General features: G+C 41.7%; 1 protein-coding gene across 7 annotated transcripts in view; it reads right to left on the reverse strand.

Annotated features, from left to right (window-relative positions):
* Positions 1-25,254, reverse strand: part of PRKAG2 (protein kinase AMP-activated non-catalytic subunit gamma 2) — a 278,947-nt gene that overhangs the window by 60,349 nt on the left and 193,344 nt on the right. For 4 of the 7 annotated variants that reach the window (XM_082473796.1, XM_082473795.1, XM_082473794.1 and 1 more), the window contains one exon: positions 2,706-2,775. In XM_082473796.1, coding sequence (XP_082329922.1) covers positions 2,706-2,775 — 70 coding nt within the window. Of the gene's footprint in view, positions 1-2,705; positions 2,869-3,537; positions 3,586-25,254 lie in introns of those variants that run through there. The other 3 variants (XM_082473801.1, XM_082473800.1, XM_082473799.1) reach the window with 3 other exon arrangements.

The raw sequence follows: 25,254 nt of genomic DNA on the forward strand, positions 1-25,254 counted from the left end.
TCTGGAAAGGTCCCTCTGTCAGGGTGCGATGGTAGGAAGAAGTGGGTGGGCAGCCGGTGTCAGAACCCAGGCAAAAGAGGACCTGGACAACACACGGGAGACAGAGGCACAATTTCTTCGTTCTTCCCAGAAGCAAATAACGTTTTAAGAGATTACGCCAACTTCACTAATGCCTTTCTAACGAACAGAGTATCTGTTAGAATTTATTAGGAAAGAGAAAAAGACTTGGTAACAAAAATATCAGCAATCACGTGTTTCCATGTATACCAAATGCATCCCCATCTAAGGAAAGCGTCCAGATCGCAATGCACAAATGATGACACCAAGTGAATAAGAAGGAAGCTGGAAGATTAAATGAGGACCTATTCAACAGCTATGTATCAATATTATGTAGGCTGCTAACACATCAGCTCACAGGATACTATGTAAAGGTGTAATGTCCTACTGTTAGGACTTACTGTTCCCCCGAATAAATGTAAGATTCTGCTTGATATTCAGTTTTTCCGTATTTTGGATGAATAAGCAATCTAAAGTTCAAAAGAAACAAAGCAGCACTTTAGACAACCACGCCAACACTACCCCTTCCAGCTTGGCTAACAGCTTCCAAGTAACTGCTTTTTAACATTTTGCCTCCTTAAGAATCTAGAAAAATTTGACAGGGTAATTTGTGTGATTCAGTATGCTTTAAAGTAATGACAGCAGTATAGATAAAAACAGATGGGTGAAAATGGGAAAGTCCTTTTCTTAGATGCTTAGGTTTAGTATTTTATATTCATTCCCTTGGCAGAAACAATGCAAAAAAAATAAGGCATCGAGATATTTCTCAAATATCTGCTTTGAGAAGTGCAACATAATTAAATTAATAAATCTCAAGTAAGGAAAAAAACTCCATCAAACCTGTACTGAGAAAAATCTCTATGGACGATTCATTAATAAAAAGCTTAAAAAGTCCATGAGTTCAGTACAATGGTAAATGGCACTTAAACAGTAACAGTAACTAACATTTACTAAGTGCTTACTGTGGATTTACATTGTACTACATACCTTTACATGGATTATCTCATTTAATCCTCAAAACACCCTGATATTAGCTCTACCTTATGAATGGGAAAACTAAGGCACAGGGAGGTTAAGTAACTTGTCCAAGGTCACACAGCTTAATAAGAAGTCAAGATACGGTCTGAAGCTGGGCCTATGCTCTAAACCATAACTGTGGCACCTCTCCAGTAGCATCTGCTCTCTACTCTCCTTTGCCCCCATGTGAATCTGCAAAATGATTAACTGCAATGGACTCTCATTGTTACTGAAATCAGGGACAAAGAAAACCCTATGATTTAGATATTCAAAGTCTTAACGAAAGGGGGGCACACCATACTGCCCTGTGGACAGTGCCCCAAATTTGACGTGCAATGTAATAAAATCACGGAATAATGAGGTGGATTCCAATGAACACACTGGATTATTTTTCAGTAGGACAGCAGGACAGAATGCAAAGGAAGCCCTAGTAAAATTCTGAAACGTATCATGTAACTGCTTGTTAATAATAAATATGGCGGCAGACTTTTAATGATAATTACTATGAACACGTTATCTTCTGGCTAACATGTCTGTGAAATGCGGGAACTCTAAAACATAAAATAAACGTAGGCACTGGCCTGATACTGTCGGCTTAACGTTCTCATATTGGCTGTGCATGCTTATTTAAGTAATTGCCTGACTGTAAATAAACGGAAGTGTTAAAGTTGGCAGAAGGCACAGCATCCACATGGCACATGCTTTGTTCCAGGAGCTTTATTCCATCAATACTCTTGGAAAAAAGAGAAGTCACTAAACGAATAATGGAAAAACACAAGATAGTGTGGAGGTCTTTTAAATTCCTCAAATTGTCAAGCATCTTATACAAAGTTCTTTTTAGACTTTGAACTCATCATATCCCATTTTCAATACTAATTCTGCCAAAGAACAAGCTCATTCCCTTCAAATCTTAACAGTTTCAAAATAAGATCCAGGTAAAAGCTCATCATAATCCACGTTAAATATTCATTTTGCCAAAGAACAAACTCATGCCCCCACATTTTAACAGCTTCAAAATAAGATCCAGGTAAGAAGAAGAAAACGGGGCAGGAAAAGGAAAAAAACCGAGTGAGCGAAGAGAAGACAGGAACGATGGAATGACAGGATCACCTGAACTCAAAACCAATTCGCTAAGCCGCCACCGCTTTTCCTATTGAACTTTCCCTATCAAGACAAGAAGACACACCCTGCTGGTGGTATTTTCACAAGTCCAGATAAGGGAACCAGTGTGTGTTATTTAAAGGAATGGACCATAGGCATAATCTGGGGGTCACCCCTACATGTACGGTGGCCTTACAAACAATTACTACTGCACGTCACCTTGCTCTCATTCGAGTTCGACTTGTAAGGACAAAAGGACCGACCATCCGTGTGGATGGCCGGGTTGCGGGCTCCCCTTAGAAGCCAGCGAGATTTCGCCACCGAAAGGCACCCGCGGCCACTGCAGACACGCTCTGCCGGCTCCGCGTTTCCACCGCCAGCCCCCGCAGGGCGCGCCGCCCGAAGCCGGACGGGCGGTGGGCGGCTGGGTCCCGCGGCCTCCGGGGAGTGAACCCCGGCTGTCCCCGCGCCCCGGCCCCTCCGGGCCCCCGGCGGAGACACGGAAGCGCGTTCCAGCGGGGGGCACTCACCTTCTTCCTCCAACTCGAATTTCTCCAGCATGCCGGCTTCCGCGGGTCCCGGGGCCGCCGCCAGCGCCGCCTGAGGAGGAGGAGGAGAGGGATCAGCATGCGCTCGGCCGCGCTCGTCCCCGGCCGCGCGGGCGGGGGCGCGGGGACGCGGGGGGTGGCGCGCGGGGGCGGAGGGCGGGGGTGCCGGGGACACAGGGGCGCGGCGGAGGCCGCGGGGGGCCGCAGGGCCGGGGGGCGGTGGTGCGAACGCGGGGGGCGGGGCCGAGCGGCCGGGGGCGGGTGTAGGCGGGCGAGCGGTTGGGGGCGCGGGGGCGGGACGAGGGCGACTGGGGGAGGTGCAGGGAGGCGGGCGGGGAGCGTGTGGGGGTGGGGTGGGGGCGGGGGCACGGAGGCGGTCTCTGCGGCTCCGCGGAGCGCTCCGGCCTTGCTCCGCGCCGGGTCGCTGGGAGGAGGGGCCTCCCGGGCGGCTGGCGGCGCGGCGCGGCCCGGCCCGCCTGCACGGCACAGAACGGGCGGCGCGGCCCAGCCTCCGGCCCACCCTCGCCCCAGGCCGCAGGTGGCGCGGGCCGCGGCCTAACCTGCCGCCCTTCCCCGAGTGGAACGGCCCGCTCCCGGCCTCCCCCCGGCGCCTCGCGCGTTGGTATGGACCGGCGAGATGGAACCGTGGGACGAGGACCCCGAGGAGCCAGGGGCTGGCTCGCTCGCGGGCGGCCGGGGCGCCCCCCTCCGGCCGCATCCCTCCTTCCCGCCAGGGCCGCCGACCGGCCATTAGCAGAGGCCCGTTTTCTTATCCTTGCCTCGTCCTCCCATCCCACCGCTCACATCCGCTCACCTTCCCCCGCCACCCACGGCAGCGCGTCCCTGCAGGTTTAACCTGCGCAGGTGTGGTCTCGGCCAGCCCGGGGGTGGGGCACGAGGGGAGCGCTGCCAGGTGGGGGTGGGGTGGGCGGGGCGACGTGCCAGGGAGAGGGGAATGGAAGCTGCAGGACCCCAGGGGGAGATGACCCCAAAGGCCGCGGGCGGGGTCGCGGGGAGTGGATGAGGGAGTGATTGCATGCTTTTCTTTTTAAAGTTTAGACTAAATTGCCCATCCCTTTCCCCTAATAAAAATTTTGTTCCGTGGAATATACGTACTGCAGATGCACTGTGTCGCTATCACTTTTACCTAGCCATGGAACTCTTTCATGAGCTTCCGCTCTTCATTTCGGGAGCCACTGCCAAAAGCACATACAAATCTAAATCTGGCCCTGGCCACTCCTGTCACCCTGGATCTGGGTATCTGAGACTCTCCAATCGCCAACTCAGGTTGGCAGGCAGCGAGACTGGCAGCCGAGAGCTTCCTGGAAGAGCAGGGTAACCAGAGAGGGGACAGGCACCCCATGCCGTGAGGCTCTCCTGTGTTACACAGGCAATGACTGCCCCAGGTGCAGGGGGCCCTTAGCTCACTGCAGAGTGCAAGGACCCTGATAAAGAGATTAGCTCCCCAGCACTGATTAAGGCTGTGAAGCCCCGCCCCCACCAAAGGAACTTGGTTCTGTCACTCTTGCAAGCCTAGCCTGCAGGAGGAAGTACTTAAATTTCCTTTATGCTTTCTTTTTGCTCTGTCATCTCAGTTGGGCCAATACCCAAGTCTTTTTTTTTGGTCACGCCATGTGGCATGAGGGATCTTAGTTCCCCAACCAGGGGTCAAGCCCATGTCCCCTACATTGGGAGCATGGAGTCTTAACCAATGGGTCACCAGGGAAGTCCTGCCAATCCCTAAGTCTCAATCTTTGCCTTAAAAAATGTGGGGGGAGGAAAAGAAGACAGAACTAATTTTGTAAGACATGGTGGTAAAAACCCTCGGCTGTGTCATGCTTAACAGCAAAAGACTGAATGCTTTCTCTCTTAAGTTCAGGAACAAGGCAAGGATGTCTGCTTTCACACTGTCCTTAATCAACATAGTACTAGAAGTTCTAGCCACTGCAATAAGGCAAGAAAAAAATAAAGGCATACAAATTGCAAAGGAAGAAATAAAACCATCCCTATTTGCAGATGACATGGTTGTCTTCATAGAAAGTCCCAAGGAATCTACTAGATAAACAAATCCCAAAACACCAAAACTAGAACTAATGAGTGCAGCAAGGTTACAGGATACAAGATCAACACACAAAAATCAATCACATTTGTGCTAAGTGTTCATGCTAACAATGAACATGTGGAAACTGATATTAAAAACAATATTATTTATGATCACCACAAAGAAAATTAAATACTTAGGTATTTACTTAAGAGAACATGTACAGGGCTTCCCTGGTGGCGCAGTGGTTAAGAATCTGCCTGCCAATGCAGGGGACACGGGTTCGAGCCCTTGTCCGGGAAGATCCCACATGCCGTGGAGCAACTAAGCCCGTGTGCCACAACTACTGAGCTTGCGCTCTAGAGCCCGCAAGCCACAACTACTGAGCCCGCGTGCCTCAACTGCTGAGGCCCGCGCGCCTGGAGCCCGTGCTCCGCAACCAGAGAAGCCACCGCAATGAGAAGCCCGCGCACCGCAGTGAAGAGTAGCCCCTGCTCGCCGCAACTAGAGAAAGCCCACGTGCAGCAACAAAGACCCAATGCAGCCAAAAATAAATAAATAAAATAAAAACTCAATAGTAGAAAAAGAAAACAATCCAATCAGAACATGGGCAAAAGATATGGAGACGTTTCACTGAAAAAGATAGACAGATGGCAAAATAAGCACATGAAAATATGTCCAACGTCATTAGCCATTAGGGAAATGCAAATCAAAACTACAATAAGCTATCACTACACCCCTATTAGTATGGCCAAAATAAAAATAGTGACCACACCAAATGCCAGTGAGGATGCAGAGAAACAGAATCACTTGTTCATTGCTGTGGGGATGCAAAATCGTACCACCTCTCTGGGAAACAATTTTGCAGTTTCTCATGAAACTAACCTCCCAACGGCCATATGACACATCAGTGGCGCTCTTGGGCATTTATCCCAGGGAAAATGAAACGTGTTCACACAAAAACCTATGTATGGCGGAGGGGAGACCTTCAAGATGGTGGAGGGGGCTTCCCTGGTGGCGCAGTGGTTGAGAATCTGCTTGCCAATGCAGGGGACGCGGGTTCGAACCCTGGTCTGGGAGGATCCCACATGCCGCGGAGCGACTGGGCCCGTGAGCCACAATTGCTGAGCCTGCACGTCTGGAGCCTGTGCTCCGCAACAGGAGAGGCCGCGATAGTGAGAGGCCCGCGCACCGCAATGAAGAGTGGCCCCTGCTTGCCACAGCTAGGGAAGGCCCTCGCACAGAAACGAAGACCCAACACAGCCATAAATAAATAAATAAATAAATAATTTTTAAAAAACGTTGTAAAGATGGTGGAGGAATAAGACATGGAGATCACCTTCCTCCCCACAAATACATCAAAAATACATCTACATGTGGAACAACTCCTAAAGAACACCTACTGAATGCTGGCAGAAGACCTCAGACTTCCCAAAAGGCAAGAAACTCCCCACGTAGTTTCCTGGCCATGTGGCTGACATGGTCTTGGTGCTCCAGCTGGGTGTCAGGCCTGAGCCTCTGAGGTGGGAGAGCCGAGTTTAGAACATTGGTCCACCAGAGACCTCCCGGCCCCATGTAATATCAATCAGTGAGAGCTCTCCCAGAGATCTCTGTCTCAACGCTAAGACCCAGCTCCACTCAACAACCAGCAAGCTCCAGTGCTGGACACCCCATGCCAAGCAACTAGCAAGACAGGAACACAACCCCACCCATTAGCAGAGAGGCTGCCTAAAATCATACTAAGTTCACAGACACCCCAAAACACACCACCAGATGCAGTCCTGCCCATCAGAAAGACAAGATCCAGCCTCATCCACCAGACCCCTCCACCAGGAAGCCTACACAACCCAGTGAACCAACCTTACCACTGGGGGAAGACACCAAAAACAATGGGAACTACGAACCTGCAGCCTGCGAAAAGGAGACCCCAAACACAGTAAGTTAAGCAAAATGAGAAGACAGAGAAATACACAGCGATGAAGGAGCAAGGTAAAAACCCACCAGACCAAACAAATGAAGAGGAAATAGGCAGTCTACCTGAAACGGAATTCAGAGTAATGATAGTAAAGATGATCCAAAATCTTGGAAACAGAATGGAGAAAATACAAGAAACATTTAACAAGGACCTAGAATTAAAGAGCAAACTAACAATGATGAACAACACAATAAATGAAATTAAAAATTATCTAGAAGGGATCAATAGAATAACTGAGGCAGAAGAACAGATAAGTGACCTGGAAGATAAAATGGTGGAAATGACTACCGCAGAGCAGAATAAAGAAAAAATAATGAAAAGAATTGAGGACAGTCTCAGAGACCTCTGGGACAACATTAAACGCACCAACATTCGAATTATAGGGGTCCCAGAAGAGGAAGAGAAAAAAAAAAGGGACTGAGAAAATATCTGAAGAGATTATAGTTGAAAACTTCCCTAATATGGGAAAGGAAATAGTCAATCAAGTCCAGGGGGCACAGAGAGTCCCATACAGGATAAATCCAAGGAGAAACATGCCAAGACACATATTAATCAAACTATCAAAAATTAAATACAAAGAAAAAATATTAAAAGCAGCAAGGGAAATACAACAAATGACATACAAGGGAATCCCCATAAGCTTAACAGCTGATCTTTCAGCAGAAACTCTGTAAGCCAGAAGGGCGTGGCAGGACATATTTAAAGTGATGAAAGGGAAAAATCTACAACCAAGATTACTCTACCCAGCAAGGATATCATTCAGATTCTACAGAGAAATTAAAACCTTCACAGACAAGCAAGAGCTAAGAGAATTCAGCACCACCAAACCAGCTTTACGACAAATGCTAAAGGAACTTCTCTAGGCAGGAAACACAAGAGAAGGAAAAGACCTACAATAAAAACCCAAAACAATTAAGAAAACGGTAATAGAAACATACATATTGATAATTACCTTAAATGTAAATGGATTAAATGCTACAACCAAAACACACACTCTGGCTGAATGGTTACAAAAACAAGACCCATATATATGCTGTCTACAAGAGACCCACTTCAGACCTAGGGACACATACAGACTGAAAGTGAGGGGATGGAAAAAGATATTCCATGCAAATGGAAATCAAAAAAAAGCTGTAGTAGCAACTCTCATATCAGACAAAATAGACTTTAAAATAAAGACTATTACAAGAGACAAAGAAGGACTCTACAGATTGATCAAGGGATCAATCCAAGAAGAAGATATAAAAATTGTAAATATTTATGCACCCAACATAGGAGCACCTCAGTACATAAGGCAAATGCAAACAGCCATAAAAAGGGAAATCGACAGTAACACAATCATAGTAGGGGACTTAAACACCCCACTTTCACCAATGGACAGATCATTCAAAATGAAAATAAATAAGGAAACACAAGCTTTAAATGATACATAAAACAAAATGGACTTAATTGATATTTATAGGACATTCCATCCAAAAATAACAGAATACACTTTTTTCTCAAGTGCTCATGGAACATTCTCCAGGATAGATCATATCTTGGGTCACGAGTCAAGCCTTGGTAAATTTAAGAAAATTGAAATCGTATCAAATATCTTTTCTGACCACAACGCTATGAGACTAGATATCAATTACAGCAAAAAATCTGTGAAAAATACAAACACATGGAGGCTAAACAATACACTACTTAATAACCAAGAGATCACTGAATAAATCAAAGAGGAAATCAAAAAATACCTAGAAACAAATGACAATGAAAACACGACGACCCAAAACCTATGGGATGTGGCAAAAGCAGTTCTAAGAGGGAAGTTTATAGCAATACAATCCTACCTTAAGAAACAAGGAACATCTCAAATAAACAACCTAACCCTACACCTAAAGCAATTAGAGAAAGAAGAACAAAAAACCCCCAAAGTTAGCAGAAGGAAAGAAATCATAAAGATCAGATCAGAAATAAATGAAAAAGAAATGAAGGAAACGATAGTAAAGATCAATAAAACTAAAAGCTGGTTCTTTGAGAAGATAAACAAAATTGATAAACCATTAGCCAGACTCATCAAGAAAAAAAGGGAGAAGACTCAAATCAATAGAATTAGAAATGAAAAAGGGGAAGTAACAACTGACACTGCAGAAATACAAAGGATCATGAGAGATTACTACAAGCAACTATATGCCAATAAAATGGACAACCTGGAAGAAATGCACAAATTCTTAGAAATGCACAACCTTCCGAGACGGAACCAGGAAGAAATAGAAAATATGAACAGACCAATCACAAGCACTGAAATTGAAACTGTGATTAAAAATCTTCCAACACTTGAGGATATGGGGAGGGGGAAGGGTAAGCTGTGACAAAGTGAGAGAGCGGCATGGACATATATACACTACCAAACGTAAAATAGATAGCTAGTGGGAAGCAGCCGCATAGCACAGGGAGATCAGCTCGGTGCTTGTGACCACCTAGAGGGGTGGGATAGAGAGAGTGGGAGGGAGACGCAAGAGGTAGGGGATATGGGGATATATGTATACGTACAGCTGATTCACTTTGTTACAGCAGAAACTAACACACCATTGTAAAGCAATTATACTCCAATAAAGATGTTAAAAACAAAAACAAAAACCTATGTATGAATGTTCACATCAGCTTCACTTGTAACAGCCAAAACTGGAAATAACAGATGTCATTCAACAAACAATGTTACATCTATACTGTGGAATACTACTCAGCAGTAAAAAGCAATGAGCTGTTGATACCTACAACCACGTGCATGAATGTCCGGGGGAAGTATGCTGAGTGGAAAAAAGCCAGTCCCTAAAGGTTATATACTGTATGATTCCATTTATATAACATTCTTTTTTTTTTTTTAATAAATTTATTTATTATTATTATTATTTTATTTTTGGCCGCGTTGGGTCTTCGTTGCTGCGCGTGGGCTTTCTCTAGTAGCAGCAAGCAGGGGCTACTCTTCGTTGCTGTGCGTGGGCTTCTCATTGCAGTGGCTTCTCTTGTTGCAGAGCACTGGCTCTAGGTGCGCGAGCTTCAGTAGTTGTGGCTCACGGGCTCTAGAGCGCAGGCTCAATAGTTGTGGCGCACAGGCTTAGTTGCTCCACGGTATGTGGGATCTTCCCGGACCAGGGCTCGAACCCACGTCCCCTGCATTGGCAGGCGGATTCTAAACCACTGCGCCACCAGGGAAATCCCTATATAACATTCTTGAAATGAAAAAAATTATAGAAGTGGAGAACAGATTAGTGGATGCCAGGGGTCAGGGATGGGGGTGGGGGAACAGAGGTACCTGTGGCTATAAAAGGGCAACATGAGGGACCCTTGTGGTGATGGATCTGTTCTGTATCTGGACTGTTTCAAAGTCAATATTCTGCTTGTGTTATCATACTATATTTTCCCCCATGAGTCAAGCCAAGCTGATTTAATTCTGTGGAGGAAATGACAACTGGGGCTCATTTAGAAAAATAATCTTTATTGAGATACAGTTCACGTAACATAAAATATGATTTTCAGTATATACACAGGGTTGCGCAACCATCTGCGTTTACAGCATTTTCATTATCCCAAAGACAAACCCCATACCCATTACCAGTCACTGCCTATTACTCCCTTAACTCCCATGCCCACTCCTAGGCAACCACTAATCTATTTTCTGTCTCTATAGATTTGCCTATTCTGGACATTTCATATAAATGGAATCATACAATATGTGGTCTTTCGTCTCTGGCTTCTTTCACTCAGCATAATGTATTCAAGGTTCATCCATGTTGTAACATTTATTGGCACTTAATTTCTTTTTATTGCTGAAAAACATTCCATTGTGTGGATATACCACATTTTATTTATCCATTTATCAGTTGATGGATGTTTGGGTAATTTTCACTTTTGGGCTATTGTGAATATGAATATTGCTGCCATAAACATTCATGTACAAGGGTTTGTGTGGAAGTATGTTTTCATTTCTGTTAGGTATAGATCCGGGAATGGAATTTCTGGGTCATATGGTAACTCTATATTTAACATTTTGAGAAACTGCCAAACTGTTTTCCACAGTGACTGCACCTTTTTACATTTTCACTAGTCATGTACGAAGGTTCCAATTTCTCCTGTACTGTAGTTTTGCAAGATGTTACCATTGGGGGAACTAGGTGAAGGACATGCAGGATTGCTGTATTATCTGTAAAAACTTCATGTGAACCCACAATGATCTCGAAATAAAAAGTCAAATAAAACAAAAGTTTGGTAGTACATAGTGGAAGTGTCAATCATCCTAATTTTGGAAAAGTCTACACTTGAATTTCCTGCAGTAAATTTGGCATACTTTAAAAAAGAAATCCCTCACTGATATTTATTAGGAGCACCATCAATTTCACTGTAACGCTGACGAGTTGTTTCTTGGGAGGCAGAAATGGGCAGCCGGCGGGAGTATGTATTTCTGGAGGCTGTGAACTCCGCAAAAGTGGTCCTCAGACCAAAATGTCCTGTACCTATTACTGCCGACGTTGGTAGAGAATAGAAATGGAAACAAATTAACGTGAGTCTCTTAATTTTACTTCACTTGATAATGGGTGTACAGAAGTAGACTTAAAATAAAAATGTCTCTATATAATACGCTCGCGAGGCTGAATTTATTTCCATGGGTTGTTTTCACTTTGTAAGACATCTCACGCTTTCTTCCTTAGAAAGGAGCGTAGTCACAGGACACCAGGAAGAGGCAGATGGCACTGTTCTATGACACACGAAGTCAATTTCAGGGACCTAAAGCCCTGCGAAGCTTTTCAGACATGCACAGAAATGTCGACAGGCTGAAATGAGTGATGGATTGGTTTGTACAAATAATTTGAAGCTGGTGGCCATCGGTTGCCTTTTCACGGTGATGTTTTCTTAAAGTCTCAACAGACTTACACGCCAGACTTAATTTTAGCTATTTCAGGCAAGCGGGGAAGCCAGGAGAGGAGGAGAGCAGAGAGGAAGGGCTCGGGCCACGTTCTGCATGCAGAGAGAAGGGGCTTGCACCGCGATGCTACCTCATCTCTCTCGAGAACTAAACTGGTACATCATGGTAGAGAGGTGCCAGGTTGTCCTTGCTGGACCTTGTGCAGATTCGTGGTATTATTTCTACCTGTATACCATCGGCTTCTGCAGCCAGTCTGGGATTACCGGACTCCAGGGTGATGGGGAGGGAGCAGAGCGGAACTTTACTGAAAGAATGCCTAAAATACATGGGGCCATTACAAGTGTGACTTTCTGGTTAGTGAAAAATACTAAATTATTAAGGAATGTCTTACATAATTGTGCCCAGTGTTTTGAATGACTATCAGAAGGGGAAACATCAGCCTGAAAGCTTAATCATAAAACGACTGCCAAAAAAGCTTTCCTTTATGCAATGAGGTCGGCTATGAGTTCACTTTGCCCTTTTTTTGGTTTGTTTTTTTCAATCATAAATAGCTACTGCAAGAAATCAATCAACCTTAAATACTGGATAAGGAGCTCCTGAATAATTAGGCAGCGTCGATGTTTCCCCCTGCTGTCTTCTGTGAGCTCTGGTTCCATGCAAAGACGTCCTCTGCGTGGTAGCAAAGGTGGGACGGGAAACTCCACCTGTGCGGGCAGGAGATGTGCGTGCACCCCGTTCTACCTTTCGCTCTCCTCTGTCTAGCCAGCCTTCACCCCCATGCCTGTGCTGATGCCCTTCAAGCCTCAGCCACAAGCTCAGAGCTCTCCTGAGCTCCAGACTGCTTCCTGGTCATCTCCGTTTGAATTTTCTATGGGCAATTCAAACTCATCCATTGCAAATGGTCCCTGGGTCCTCTTGGTTTATCTCAGTGTCCTCGGACACTGCCCAAGGTGTCTCTGTCTCCACCATACTCCTCAGCTAGGCTTGTTGTTGGAACAGCTCCAGTTTCTCCTGTCTTGCCCTTTTCTAGTCCATTCCCTACCCTGGAGCCAGAGCTCCTTTTAAACACAGACTTGTTCTTGTTACTCAGTTTAGAACTATTCAGTGACTCTCAGGAACCTTTAGGAATGTCGTGCAAACTCTTCAGCCCCGAGCAGGACCTGGTCATTTTATTTCTTCACCTTTGCTTGCTAACCTCCTCTGCGTCCCCTACACAGGAGCCCTGATGCTTTGTTCCTGGAATATATTCTGCTCACGGCACTAAGAGTTTGAATATTCTGGCCTCCCTTCCTACTTCTGTCACTTGGCTAGTTCCTACTCACTCCTTTGAGTCTTTAAGATGAGAAAAACTTTCTAGTCATAGAAAGTTAAGAACTAGTCCAGGGAAAAAAAAAGATGCTAAAACTAGATACTTTCATCTGAGTGGAGAAGCCTGGCCAATAATCATCAATGTATTGAAAAATCACAGGATTCCCTGATGGTCCAGTGGTTAGGACTTGGCACTTTCACTGCCGGGGCGTGGGTTTGATCCCTGATGGGGGAACTAAGATCCCGCAAGCCGAGCAGTGTGGCCAAAAAAAAAAAAAAAAAAAGAAAAAAAAAAATCAGCCCTCATACTCATCAGAGGTTTTATCATTTGGTTCTATTTTTCCCTGGGATCTTAATTTAAGAAAATTTCCATTAAGAAATTTTATTTGAAAAGATGCGATCTAAAATAAATTCAAGGTTTGCCTATTAAAAAAAAAAAAAAAAAAAAAAGAACGAGTCTTAAAAAGAAGGCTCAGTCTTCACCAGGCAGCCTTTCCTGATTCTTGACCTCTTCTCACAACTTACCTGGTTAATTGCTTCTCTGAACCCACATGCTTCTCTAAGGCACTTAACATGGAATTGGGATTTACTCTTCTGTCTCCCCTAAATGCCAGAAACTCTTTGAAGCGGCAGAATGACCCTGTTTGATCATCTTTGTATTGCCTGTGCCTGACACATAGTAGGCATTGCAAAAATAGTTGAGTGAAATGAATTGTTTGTTATTAGGAAATCAGTTAAAAACATGGTGGGTCAGCAGATGATTTTAACAGCATAAATGGGTTCAGAGATGATTTCATTCCATTTACTCCTGCTTTTCCTGGACCTCGTTTCTATTTAGAAATAATTATACCCACATTCCCTTGAGCGTTGGAGCTGGTATTCTGAAGAAAAAAGAAAGTTGACTGTGTTCTTTCAGACTCTCTGTGAGGTCTACAGGCTGTGGACGGCACTTTGCATCCTGGTTTGGATACTGGCGGAGAGCTTTGCCAGCTCTTGCTGTCACCCTACAATTTTACTTTCTGTTAAGTGAGAACAATGGATCTTTTAAAGTGGTGTCAAAATTTGATAAAAGCTCAAAAATATAAGATATTTAACACCACAACTATTAATTCTTCTGATCAATTTTAATCATTATATTTGGGGGAAAGGTTTTGTTCATTTTGATAGTTTTCTAAATAACAACTTCAGATAGTATAAAATATAGCTGGTTCCTTCCTAACATTTATTTATGATTTCCTTTAAAGAGCATTTATTTCACAGGATCTTTTCAGAGAGTATGGCAACCAATTCTACAGTTCAGTAAGTCAGCTGAACTGTTTCAAAGGAGGAGCTCCTGTTTCAGAGGAGGTATTATTAAATAAGAGATGAAGAAAGTGGACTAAACCACAAAAAAATTCTTTTTGTCTGGCTTCTGTTAAATTGTCTTCTAAGTTCCAAAAAGTAGACAATGTTAAGATTTTGAAGATAGTCATTCAGCAAATATTTACTATCTGCTATGTGCCAGGAACCACAGAAGGTGAGTCATTTAAATATCTGGTGTGATTAGAAATTCACATCAAAAATATGAAGTAGGAACCATAAACACACATAGCATTTATTTGTTACTCTTCAAATCCTGGTTCTGTGGAACTCATTAGTCAGGGTCTAGAATACGTATGTCTCTTTGCCTTTCACAAATAAATCCAAATTAGTTTTTATTTTTTGCTAATTGAAATCTTTGATTATCAGGTTTGTGTTTAACACGACTTACTGGGGAGCTAAATACATTTTATTATGTTGACAACTCTTATTATCCCATAATACTGTGCAAATTAAAAAAATAAGTATTGCTCAGCCAGTTCAATTAACCTTTCAATTCTTACTGCATCAAGCCATAAACTTTGAAATCTGTATTTCAGAAGAAATAGAAATTTGTATTTCTATTATAAAGCAACCTCCAAAATGATATAAAGTCTTTCACTGTTCTCTGCTCTCTCCCCTAAAACTGGCATACTCATTAACCCTTCCCAGAACAGACTACTGTTAATAGTTTTTTCAGCCCTTTTTATCCCTTCATTTATGGAAACTCTGGCCAGAAACTGGTGAAAAGTTACAGAAATGATTGAGACAGACTACTTCCATTTTTGTTCCATCGTGGTCTACGTAAAGCGATCCAAAGGAAGTGCAATAGAGTCAAGCTGAAATTAAAGGGACCTGTTAATGCTTCTGCTGTACCTTCTGCACTTGGCTCTGGGGAATTCTGTGATCTTTATTCCCTCTCTCTGGTGCTACGTAGCTAACCAGGATGGATGAGGCTGAAGTGGGGACACAGTGCGAACTAAATGCAGGTGTAGGACCTCAACGTGTCAATCTTTGGAGAAAGATGTTTTGTGTCACTGTTTTATTGTGATATAATTTACCTACGATAAACTGTATCCATTTCAACTGTACAGTTTTATGTGTCAACTTGAAATGCCTACTATGATCAAGATACAACACATTTTTCTTATCCCTCCAAAAGTTTCCTTGTGCTCCTTTGGGGTTCATTCATACTTCCATCCAAAGTCTCAGGAAACCAGTGATTTACTTTTTGTTACTATAGATATTTTCTAGAATTTTATATACGTGGAGTCATACAGGATGCACTCTTTTGCACCTGGATTATTTCACTTAGCGTAATGATTCTGAGATTCATTCACATTGTTCGGTGTATCAGTAGTTTGTTCATCTTTATTGCTGGGTAGTATTCTATTGTATGGATGTGCCATATTTTGTCTCACCATTCACCTGTTTGATGGATATTTGGGAAGTTTCTAATTTTTGACCATTGTGAATAAAACTGCTATAAATATACACAGTCAAGTCTTTGTGTGGACACATTTTCATGTCTCTTGGATAAATAGCAAAGAGTAGAATGACTGGGTCATATGGTTAACTTTTTAAAGAATTTTTTATTTTTAGCTATTCTCGTGGGTATATAATGGCTTCTCACATTGTGGTTTTAATTTGCATTTCCTTGAGGACTAATTATATCTTTTTATGTGTGTTTATTGGCCATTCATAGATCTTCTTTTGTGAAGTGACTATACAAATCTTTTGCCCATTTTTTTGACTGGATTTTTTTGTCCATATTGGGTTGTATGAATGTGGCAGACTTTTTTTTTCATAGTACATCTATTTAATTATATTATGACCGTTAATGCAATATCTGCCTCAATAATTTCACTCAGATAATAAAAACAAATGTCATAATGATAGTTTAAAGCTGGTTCAATCATGATTTTACAAGCTTATTAAGAGTGAAAATAGAAGACTATTAAAAATATCTAAAGAGATAACATGTGTCATAGTGCTTAATGTTTCTGTAACTGTTGCAAAGACCCTGGTACTTCTTCCCCTTGAATGTCAGCTGGACCTAGTGACTTGTTTCTAATAGACAAAACACAGCAGAGGTGATGGGCAATCACTTCCATGATTAGACTACATAACACTGTGGCTTCTCTCATACTAGCAGATTCTCTCCCTTGCTGGCTTTGATGAAGCAAGCTACCATGTTGGAGAGGCCATTTGGCAAGGAACTGAGGCCCTCAGTCCAACAGTCTGCCATCAACCACATGATCTTGGAAATGGATCCCTCCCCAGTCAGGCCTTCAGATGACATCCCAGCCCTGGCTGATGTCTTGACTGCAGTTTCATAAAAGACCCTGAGGCAGGAGACCCAACTAAGCTGTGCCTGGACGTCTGACCCACAGAAAGTGTGAGATCATAAACACATGCTTTAAGCTGCTAAGTTTGTGGTAATTTGTTACACAGCAATAGATAATACAACGAGTTTTTAAAAGTATAGTTAGGATACAAGTTCTTTGTCAGATACACGTATTGTGAACATTTTATCCCATTCTTTGGCTTGTGTTTTCATATTCCTAACCATATTTTTCAAAGAGCAAAATTTAAAAATTTCTATGAGATCCAATCCATCCTTTTATGATTCATGATTTTTGTGTTCTATCTAAGAAACCCTTGCCTCCCCCAAGGCTGTGAAGATTTTCTCCAGTGTTTCTTTCTCGAAACTTTATATTTTGACTTTGACATTAGGTCTATGATCTGTTTTGGTTTAATTTTTTATAATGTGTGGTAAGGGTTTAGGTTCTTTTTTCCCTTACTGATATCCAGTTGTTCCACATTGCTTGTTAAAAAGACTTTATTTTCCCCATTGAACTACCTTAGCACCTCTATCTAAAATCGACTGACCACATCACCATAGCCAAGACATGGAAACAACCTACATGTGCATCAACAGATGAATGGATAAAGAAGATGTGGTACATATATTATAAAATGGAATACTTCTCAGCCATAAAAAAGAATGAAATAATGTCATTTACAGTAACATGGATGGACCTAGAGATGATCACACTAAGTGAAGTCAGAGAAAGACAAATATCATACGATATCACTTATATGTGGAATCTAAAATATGACACAAATGAACTTATCTACAAAACAGAAACAGACTCACAGACATAGAGAACAGACTTGTGGTTGCCAAGGGGGGAGGGAGGGAAGGATTGGGAGTTTGGGATTAGAAGATGCAAACTATTATATATAGGATGGATAAACAACAAGGTTCTACTGTATAGAACAGGGAACTATATTCAATATCCTGTGATAAACCATAATGGAAAAGAGTAAGAAAAAGAATATAGAAATATAAATATATAAATATATATATATATATAAACTGAATCGCTTTGCTGTACAGCAGAAATTAACACAACATAGTAAATAAACTATAGTTCAATAAAATAAATAAAAAATAAATAAAAGCAATTGACCATATATGTGGGGTCTAGGTCTAGACTCTCTATTCTGGTCATTGATCTATTTCTATACTTTCATCATGGCCATCCTGGCTTGATTCTTATAGCTCTATAGCAAGTCCTGAAATCAGGTAGTGAACATTCTCTAACTTTGTTGTTCATTAAAAAAATTGTTTTGGCTCCTCTAAGTCTTTTATTACAGTTTGGGATTTTTTTAAAAAAAATGACCACTGGAATATTGGTTGGGATTGCATTCAATCTGTAGGTCAATTTGGGAAGAAGTCACATCTTAATATTGAGTCTTCTAATTCATGATCATGTTATATCTTTCTATTTATTTGTGTCTTCTTTGATTTCTCTCGGCAATCTTTTGTAATTTTCAGTGTAGAGGTCTTACATGTCTTTTTAAATTTATTCCTAGGTATGTTATGCTTTTTGATGCTCTTGTAAATGAAACTGTTTTTAAAATTTCATTTCCCCATTGTTTGCTGTTAACATAAAGACACAATTGATTTTTGTATATTAACCTTGTATCCTGTGACCTTGATAAATTTACTTGTAAGTTCTAGTGGATGTTTTGTTGATGAGTTAGGATTTTCTACATAAGTAATCATGTCATCTAGTGCCTCTCACTTTTAGTTCTTTACTTTGCAGTTCCATGATAATGTATAATCTTACCCATATTTATGTGTTTAGTATATTATACATACACTCTGATTCTTATCTAAATATATCATTTTATTTGTTTATTCAGAGAAGATGATATTTCTGTTGCTCTGCTTGCTATTATGTATGTACCATATATACCCGTATATGTGTAATATTATGTAGTATATATGTAATGATATGTATGAATATGTATGTATACATATGTGTATATATTCCCCACCTTAGACTCAGTTGTCGGCAATGTGTAGCCCTCCGTGTGTGGCACATTGTACTTAACTGTAGTGGATACGATTGGTTGCCTACTTGGCATCCATTCCTCTCCCACCACCTTCCTTTCCAGAATACCCCCCTAATTTTGTTGCAGTATATACTGTTTCCTTACACAAGTCGTGATGGTGATGATAATCTTTCTCAAGCTAGTCCCTTTGGACTAAAGGGAAGGACTTATGGTTGAAGAGGGCCAGCGCCCACGTGCACGTGTTCATGTCCCCGCCCATCCCCTATTCTTGCCACAGGCAGCATGTAACCCTGACTGCTGTTGAGGACCAGCCTTCAGAGGAAGCAGTACTGACAGAAAGAGCCTGGGTGCTTGGTGATATCACTGAGCAGGCCTCTATCTCACCTTGCCTGGGACCTGTAAGATGAGACAACAGATGTCTTTGTCCTTCAACTCGTTTTGAGTTGGAGTTTTCTGTTACTTCACAGCCAAAAACATTCTAAGTGATATTTGGTTATTATATTAGATACAGGCCCTGCTGCCAGGAGACGATATTCTAATTCAGTGAGGATTATAGTCTAATTGTGGAAACTGTATTTCTGCATATGTAACTGAAAAAAATTACAAAGTACTTTAAATTAAAAAAACAAAACAAAACGATAGCAACTGAATAGTGGATACACATGCTAAGGTACTCGGAGAGAGAGTTCCTACAGAGAAGTATTGAGGCAGATTTTGAAGGAAGCAAGGAAAGGAGAGCATCTCAGAGAATGGCTATGGCAGAGGACAAGCCCTGAAGGTAAAGACACTTGCAGGACACAGCAGGCAAATGGCATTTAGCTGAGAGTGGAGTGTTTTTTGTTTTTTGTTTTTTTTAACTTTTATTGATATACAGTTGATTTACAATGTTGTGTTAGTTTCAGGTGCACAGCAAAGTGACTCAGTTATATATATATATGTGTGTGTGTGTGTGTGTGTGTGTGTGTGTGTGTGTGTGTGTGTGTGTGTGTATGTATTCTTTTTGGATTCTTTTCCATTATAGATTATTACAAAACATGAAGTATAGTTCCTTCTGCTATACAGTATGTCCTTGTAGAGAGTGGAGTGTCCTGGCAGAGAAGTTAAAGAAAGATTGGTAGAGACCGCCGGAAACTAATGGAATGGAATTAGATTTCAAACGTAGGATATAAGGAGTGAATGTCAATTCCCTCAAACTGTTTTTGGCGATAGGAAAAGATTTTAATATCTGTGTAGAGTGGAAAGGGTTGGATATGGGAGGGCGTGGAAGCAGCGAGAATATTTCAGATACCTTTACAACAAATGTAGAAATTAAGCAAGTCTGAGAAGTATCACAGAGGTAAAACTAGTTTGGACTTGGTATTTCAGTGGATTAGGAAATAAATAGAAAAGAGACTGGAATATCAGGGGAAATTGGCAGGATTAGCCTGTTTGAGGTTAGAAGGAAGGAGAAATGCTGTAATAAAGCTGTTAAACCTCAGATGTTGATTGGCTCTCCAAGAAGCGTCTTTCAGGATGTAAGTAGGGTAGCTGTTTGTGGCTCTCTGCAGGAAAGGAGGAGTGGGTGGGGTGACAGAGGTTTTTTGATTCATCAGCTGTGCTTCCCAAACTTCAGTCAGGTGCCATTTTTATGATTTTTGTCATGTCCCCATACAAACTCTACAATTATTTAAATTGACTTAAAAAAAAAAAACTAGTCTTTAGCCAAAATTCCATGAAATCATAGGTTTGGATATTCTCGATATTTTTTTCCTGATTCACAAATATATTGCTGTAAAAATGTTCATCCTTATACTGCCCTGAAGCCATCTGGCATGCCACAGTGGCTCACCCTGCACTTTGGGAAAACTGGTCCAGGACGACAAGAAGAGACGGCACCAAGAGACAGAGACCCAGGGCTGGAGTTCACAGGGCAAAAGGGGGAGACTTTCAGTGGGAAGACGGGGTCCTCTTATCGAAGCCATAAAAGGAGTCAGCAGGACGAGAGAAACAGCCCCTGATAACTGCCCCACAAGCACATCTGCTCTACCTGGAACAGGACAAAGCAGGTGGTAAGAATGCAAGTCCTTTTTCTTTTTCTTTTTTTCAGTTTTACTGAATGTGAGATAAGAATGCAAGTCTAAACCAGCATTTTTAAAACGGTAAACTGTGCCCCATTCATGGCTCATGAAAGCAGTTTAATGGGTCAGGACTAACTTAGTTTAGAATGAAATATCATAGAAATATCACTTTGCATTGCAGGTTGTTGAGGGTAGTTATTGTTTCAAGAAATCTGTCTTAATTACATATACGTGTATGTGAGTATTGGGCCAAGATTTTTTATCGTAGTTTATGGCCACAGACTAGATAATAAAGAAAGATGTCTATACCTTCTGACACCTCTTGGTTGAAAGATTTAGTTATATGGATGGGACACTAGTTACAGGAAATGTTAAGCTTCTCATTTAACCATGCTCAAATTTCCTTTCACCCGAGAGAAAGTAGGCAGTGTCCAGAAGAACTAAGTTAGGCCTGAGGGAAGAATGCTTTCAACTCATTTATTTTTAAGTCTAAAGTAATACCGTGAAAATGGTATTAGTCTATGCCCAACTGCCTTGACATGTTGGTTGGTGATTTTTAAAGGCATATTCAGGTATGTAGATCTGCATATCTGGGAGGAAAGTCACAAACACGCGCACGCACACGGGAGTGGCAAAAAATAATGACTACTTGGTATTTCTACTTTTTTTTCCCAAATATCAAAAATTTAAAAGAAAAGTGGTAATGGTTTATTATTTTCCTGCCGGGAAGTAGGTGGTTAAGAACACTTTCCCTGTAGGGGATGGTTTGTGTGTTGAAATTGGGACCCGAAGAGGGGATGAGGTCATGGTCCTAAATCCTATGAAGCTCCGCCGTCCCTGTCTCTGTCTCTTAGCACCCCTAAGGATCTGTGGATTATAGCAGAGCCTTACAAGAGTCTCAAAGTGTGGTCAGAGGACTCCTGAGGGTCCTGGCAACCTTTTCAGGGAGCCTACAAGATCAAACCATTTCATAGTAACACCAGGGCATCATCTGATTTTCAGCCACTGCTGCCTGTGCCCCGTACTGCCAGCACACTGGGAGACCCCAGCATCTGAGCCCCCATCAAGGCAGTGGCAGACTCAACCAAACTTCTGCTCCAGGGGCGAAAGCCAGTTTCACCTAAGAGTGTCTTTGATGGCACAGCAAAATGTACTCATTTTATTAAATCTCAACCCTTGAGTACACGTCTTTTTAATATCCTGTGTGATGAAACAAGAAGTACACATAAAATATTTGTGTTTGATGCCAACTTATGACAGTATTCTTGAGCAAAGGCACTTGTGGGACTGAGCTGCCTTTTTAAATAAAACGTTGAAAAACTAAAAAACTGTGGTTACTCAGACTTGGGTATCTGGCAGATGTTTTTTCCAAACTGAACGAAGTGCATCTGTCACTTCAAGGAAAACAACTGACCGTACTTGTTGCCAATGATAAAATTTGAGTTTTTGAGTTAAAATTAGCATTTTGGAGAAGCTGTATCTGCCACAATGAGCAAGACAGTTTCCCAATACTTAGAGACTTCTCCAGGGGAGATGGTAGTGTTATTAATAAATGCAATTTAGCTTTTTGGATATTGTGGAATGAGGTGTGCCGACATTTGGACGATCTGCATAAATCATTGACCTGACATTTTCCAAATGACCAATGCAGGATGTTACAAAATCATGCACGGGTTAAAGATCCACTCAAAGTGTAAGACAGAACGGTGGGTTTTAATGTAATAGAATAGACCCTATTAAATAGACTATGAAAATTCATCAATTTTGTTTCAGATTCCACATTGCAACTAACCTTTAAGAAACTACTGCTTGTCAAGAAGACTACCCACAATTTCCTGAAGGGGCTATTAAAACACTCCTCCCTTTTCCAACTGCGCATCTGTGAGAGGCTGGATTTTCTTCATGTACTTCAACCAAAACGACATATGGTAATAGAATGAATGCAGAAGCAGACATGAGAATCCCACTGTCTTTTAAACCAGACATTAAAAAGATCCGCAATAATGTAAAGCAATGACACTCTTCTCACTATTTTTTGATTAAAAATATATTTATGATACTATGTGATGAGTTTACTATTGATCTTTTTAGATAAATTAATAACTAAAATTTGCTCAGTCTTAATTTTTCATATGGTAAATATCCATAGATGAAACCCACAAAATATAAGCCTTTGGGGTCCTCAATAATCATGAGTATAAAAGGGTCCTGAGACCAACAAGGCTGACAACTGCTGAACTGCACGGGAGCAAAACCCAAAGCTCGGAAACAACTCACAGTCTAGTACGAGTTAAAGGAGATGCCCCTTCACCTTCTCCTCTGGGTTTAATGACCTTGGATTGTTTGCGTAGGCATTTCTTTCCATTTTTACTGAGAAACACACTTCAATTATTACAAGAGAAAATCTTAATGATCATAATAGAACCCACCACAGCTACAATCCAAAAATGAAAATACTAATTTGAAAAGATACATGCACCCCAATGTTTATAGCAGCACTATTTACAATAGCCCAGATATGGAAGCAACCTAAGCGTCCGTCAACAGACAAATGGATAAAGATGTGGTGTGTATATATGTATGTGTATACACACACACACACACACACACATATATATATGCAATGGAATACTACTCAGCCATAAAAAGAATGAAATTCTGCCATTTGCAGCAACACGGATGGACCTGGAGAGTATTATGCTTAGTGAAATAAGTCAGAGAAAGACAAATAGTGTATGATATCACATCTTTATGGAATCTAAAAATAATACAAATGAATGTATATAACAAAACAGAAACAAACTCACAGATATGGCAAACAAACCAGTGGTTACCAGTGGGGAGAGGGAAGGGGAGAGGGGCAGGCTAGGGGCAGGGGATTAAGAGATATAAACTACTATGTATAAAATGGATAAGCAACAAGAATATATTGTATAGCACAGGAAATTATAGCTGTTATCTTGTAACAACTTTCAATGGCGTATAAACCGTAAAAATACTGAATCACAATGCTGTACAACTGAAACTAACATAATATAGTAAGTCAACTATACTTCAATTAAAAAACCCCCAAAACCCCAAATTTATATTACCTTTTATAAACCGCTAAGTTCTGTACCATTTATCCCAGTCATGTCATTCATTCATCGATTTTTTCAATGTTAGAAAACTACCATGAAATTTGCTTGTTAAAAAAAAAAGAGGTTTTTGGGCTTTCCTGGTGGCGCAGTGGTTGAGAATCCGCCTGCCAATGCAGGGGACACGGGTTCGAGCCCTGGTCTGGGAAGATCCCACATGCCGCGGAGCAACTAGGCCCGTGTGCCACAACTACTGAGCCTGTGCGTCTGGAGCCTGTGCTCCACAACAAGAGAGGCTGCGACAGTGAGAGGCCCGCGCACCGCGATGAAGAGTGGCCCCCACTTGCCACAACTAGAGAAAGCCCTTGCACAGAAACGAAGACCCAACACAGCCATAAATAAAAATAAATAAATAAATAATTTAAAAAAAAACAGAGGTTTTTGCCTAAATACTTTTCGATGTATATATATTTTAAAGAGCAAGGCATTTTTAGCTATTTTAGTGTTGACTAATATAGCTTGAATCACGTTCAGTCTGAAAACAGGATTAAAATGGTCCTTATAAAATGAGTTCTGGAAAATTAGCAGAGCATGCATAATTTAATTACTCCCACCTACCAATATGACAAAGCTGCATAACTTCAGGCTACCAGTATCATCAGACACATCAGCTGATCTGTGGGTTTCGTTCTTTTCTTGGAGACATCTTCCCAGGCTCTCCAGGTTCCAGTCAAAATCTGGACCCTCCACACGGTGGCCCCATGGCTACTTCCCTTCCCCATTAGCCTGGGCATCTTTCCTGATGCCTGGGTCTTAATTTACACCCTTATCATGAAGGACCAGATGCTCCAGTATCTCTCTGAGTAAAAAGTACATGGGGAGGTAATTTTGGGGGAACCTGCATGTCTGATAATGGCTTTCAATTTAATGCCCTGCCGAATTACTAATTTTGCAATCATTTCCCCTCTGTTTTGAAAGCATCACCCCATTGCCTGCTAGCTTCTGTTGTTCTGAAGTCTGAAGCTGTTCTGACTCACGATTCTTGGTTTTTAAAGTAAACTTTGCTTGCACCTCCTCTCTGGAAGCTTTTAAGATCCTGTCTTTATCCTTGTCGTTTTTTGAAATTTCATGATGCTGTGTCTTGGTGTAGGTCTTTTTTTCTTTTCCCTGTTTTTTCCTTTCTTTTTTGTTTTGTTTCACTTTGTACTGGGCATTAGTCTGGAAACTCAGGCCCTTCACTCACGGGTGAGGACCTTTTTCTCCTCTGATTCTCATCCTGTCTCCCTGGTTCTTCCCCTCTGGGCTCCTAGTATTTAGAGGGTGAACCTCCTGGACGGATGCTCTCATTTTCTTTCTTTCTTTTTTAAAAAAATTTTAATGTTTGTCTTTTGTCTACTTTCTGGGAGATGTGCTCAACTTTACCTTCCAGTGCAGGTATGGATGAATATCTATGCAAATCTA

Source organism: Balaenoptera physalus (assembly GCF_965194825.1).
Source record: "Balaenoptera physalus genome assembly, chromosome: 8".
Taxonomy (NCBI): domain Eukaryota; kingdom Metazoa; phylum Chordata; class Mammalia; order Artiodactyla; family Balaenopteridae; genus Balaenoptera; species Balaenoptera physalus.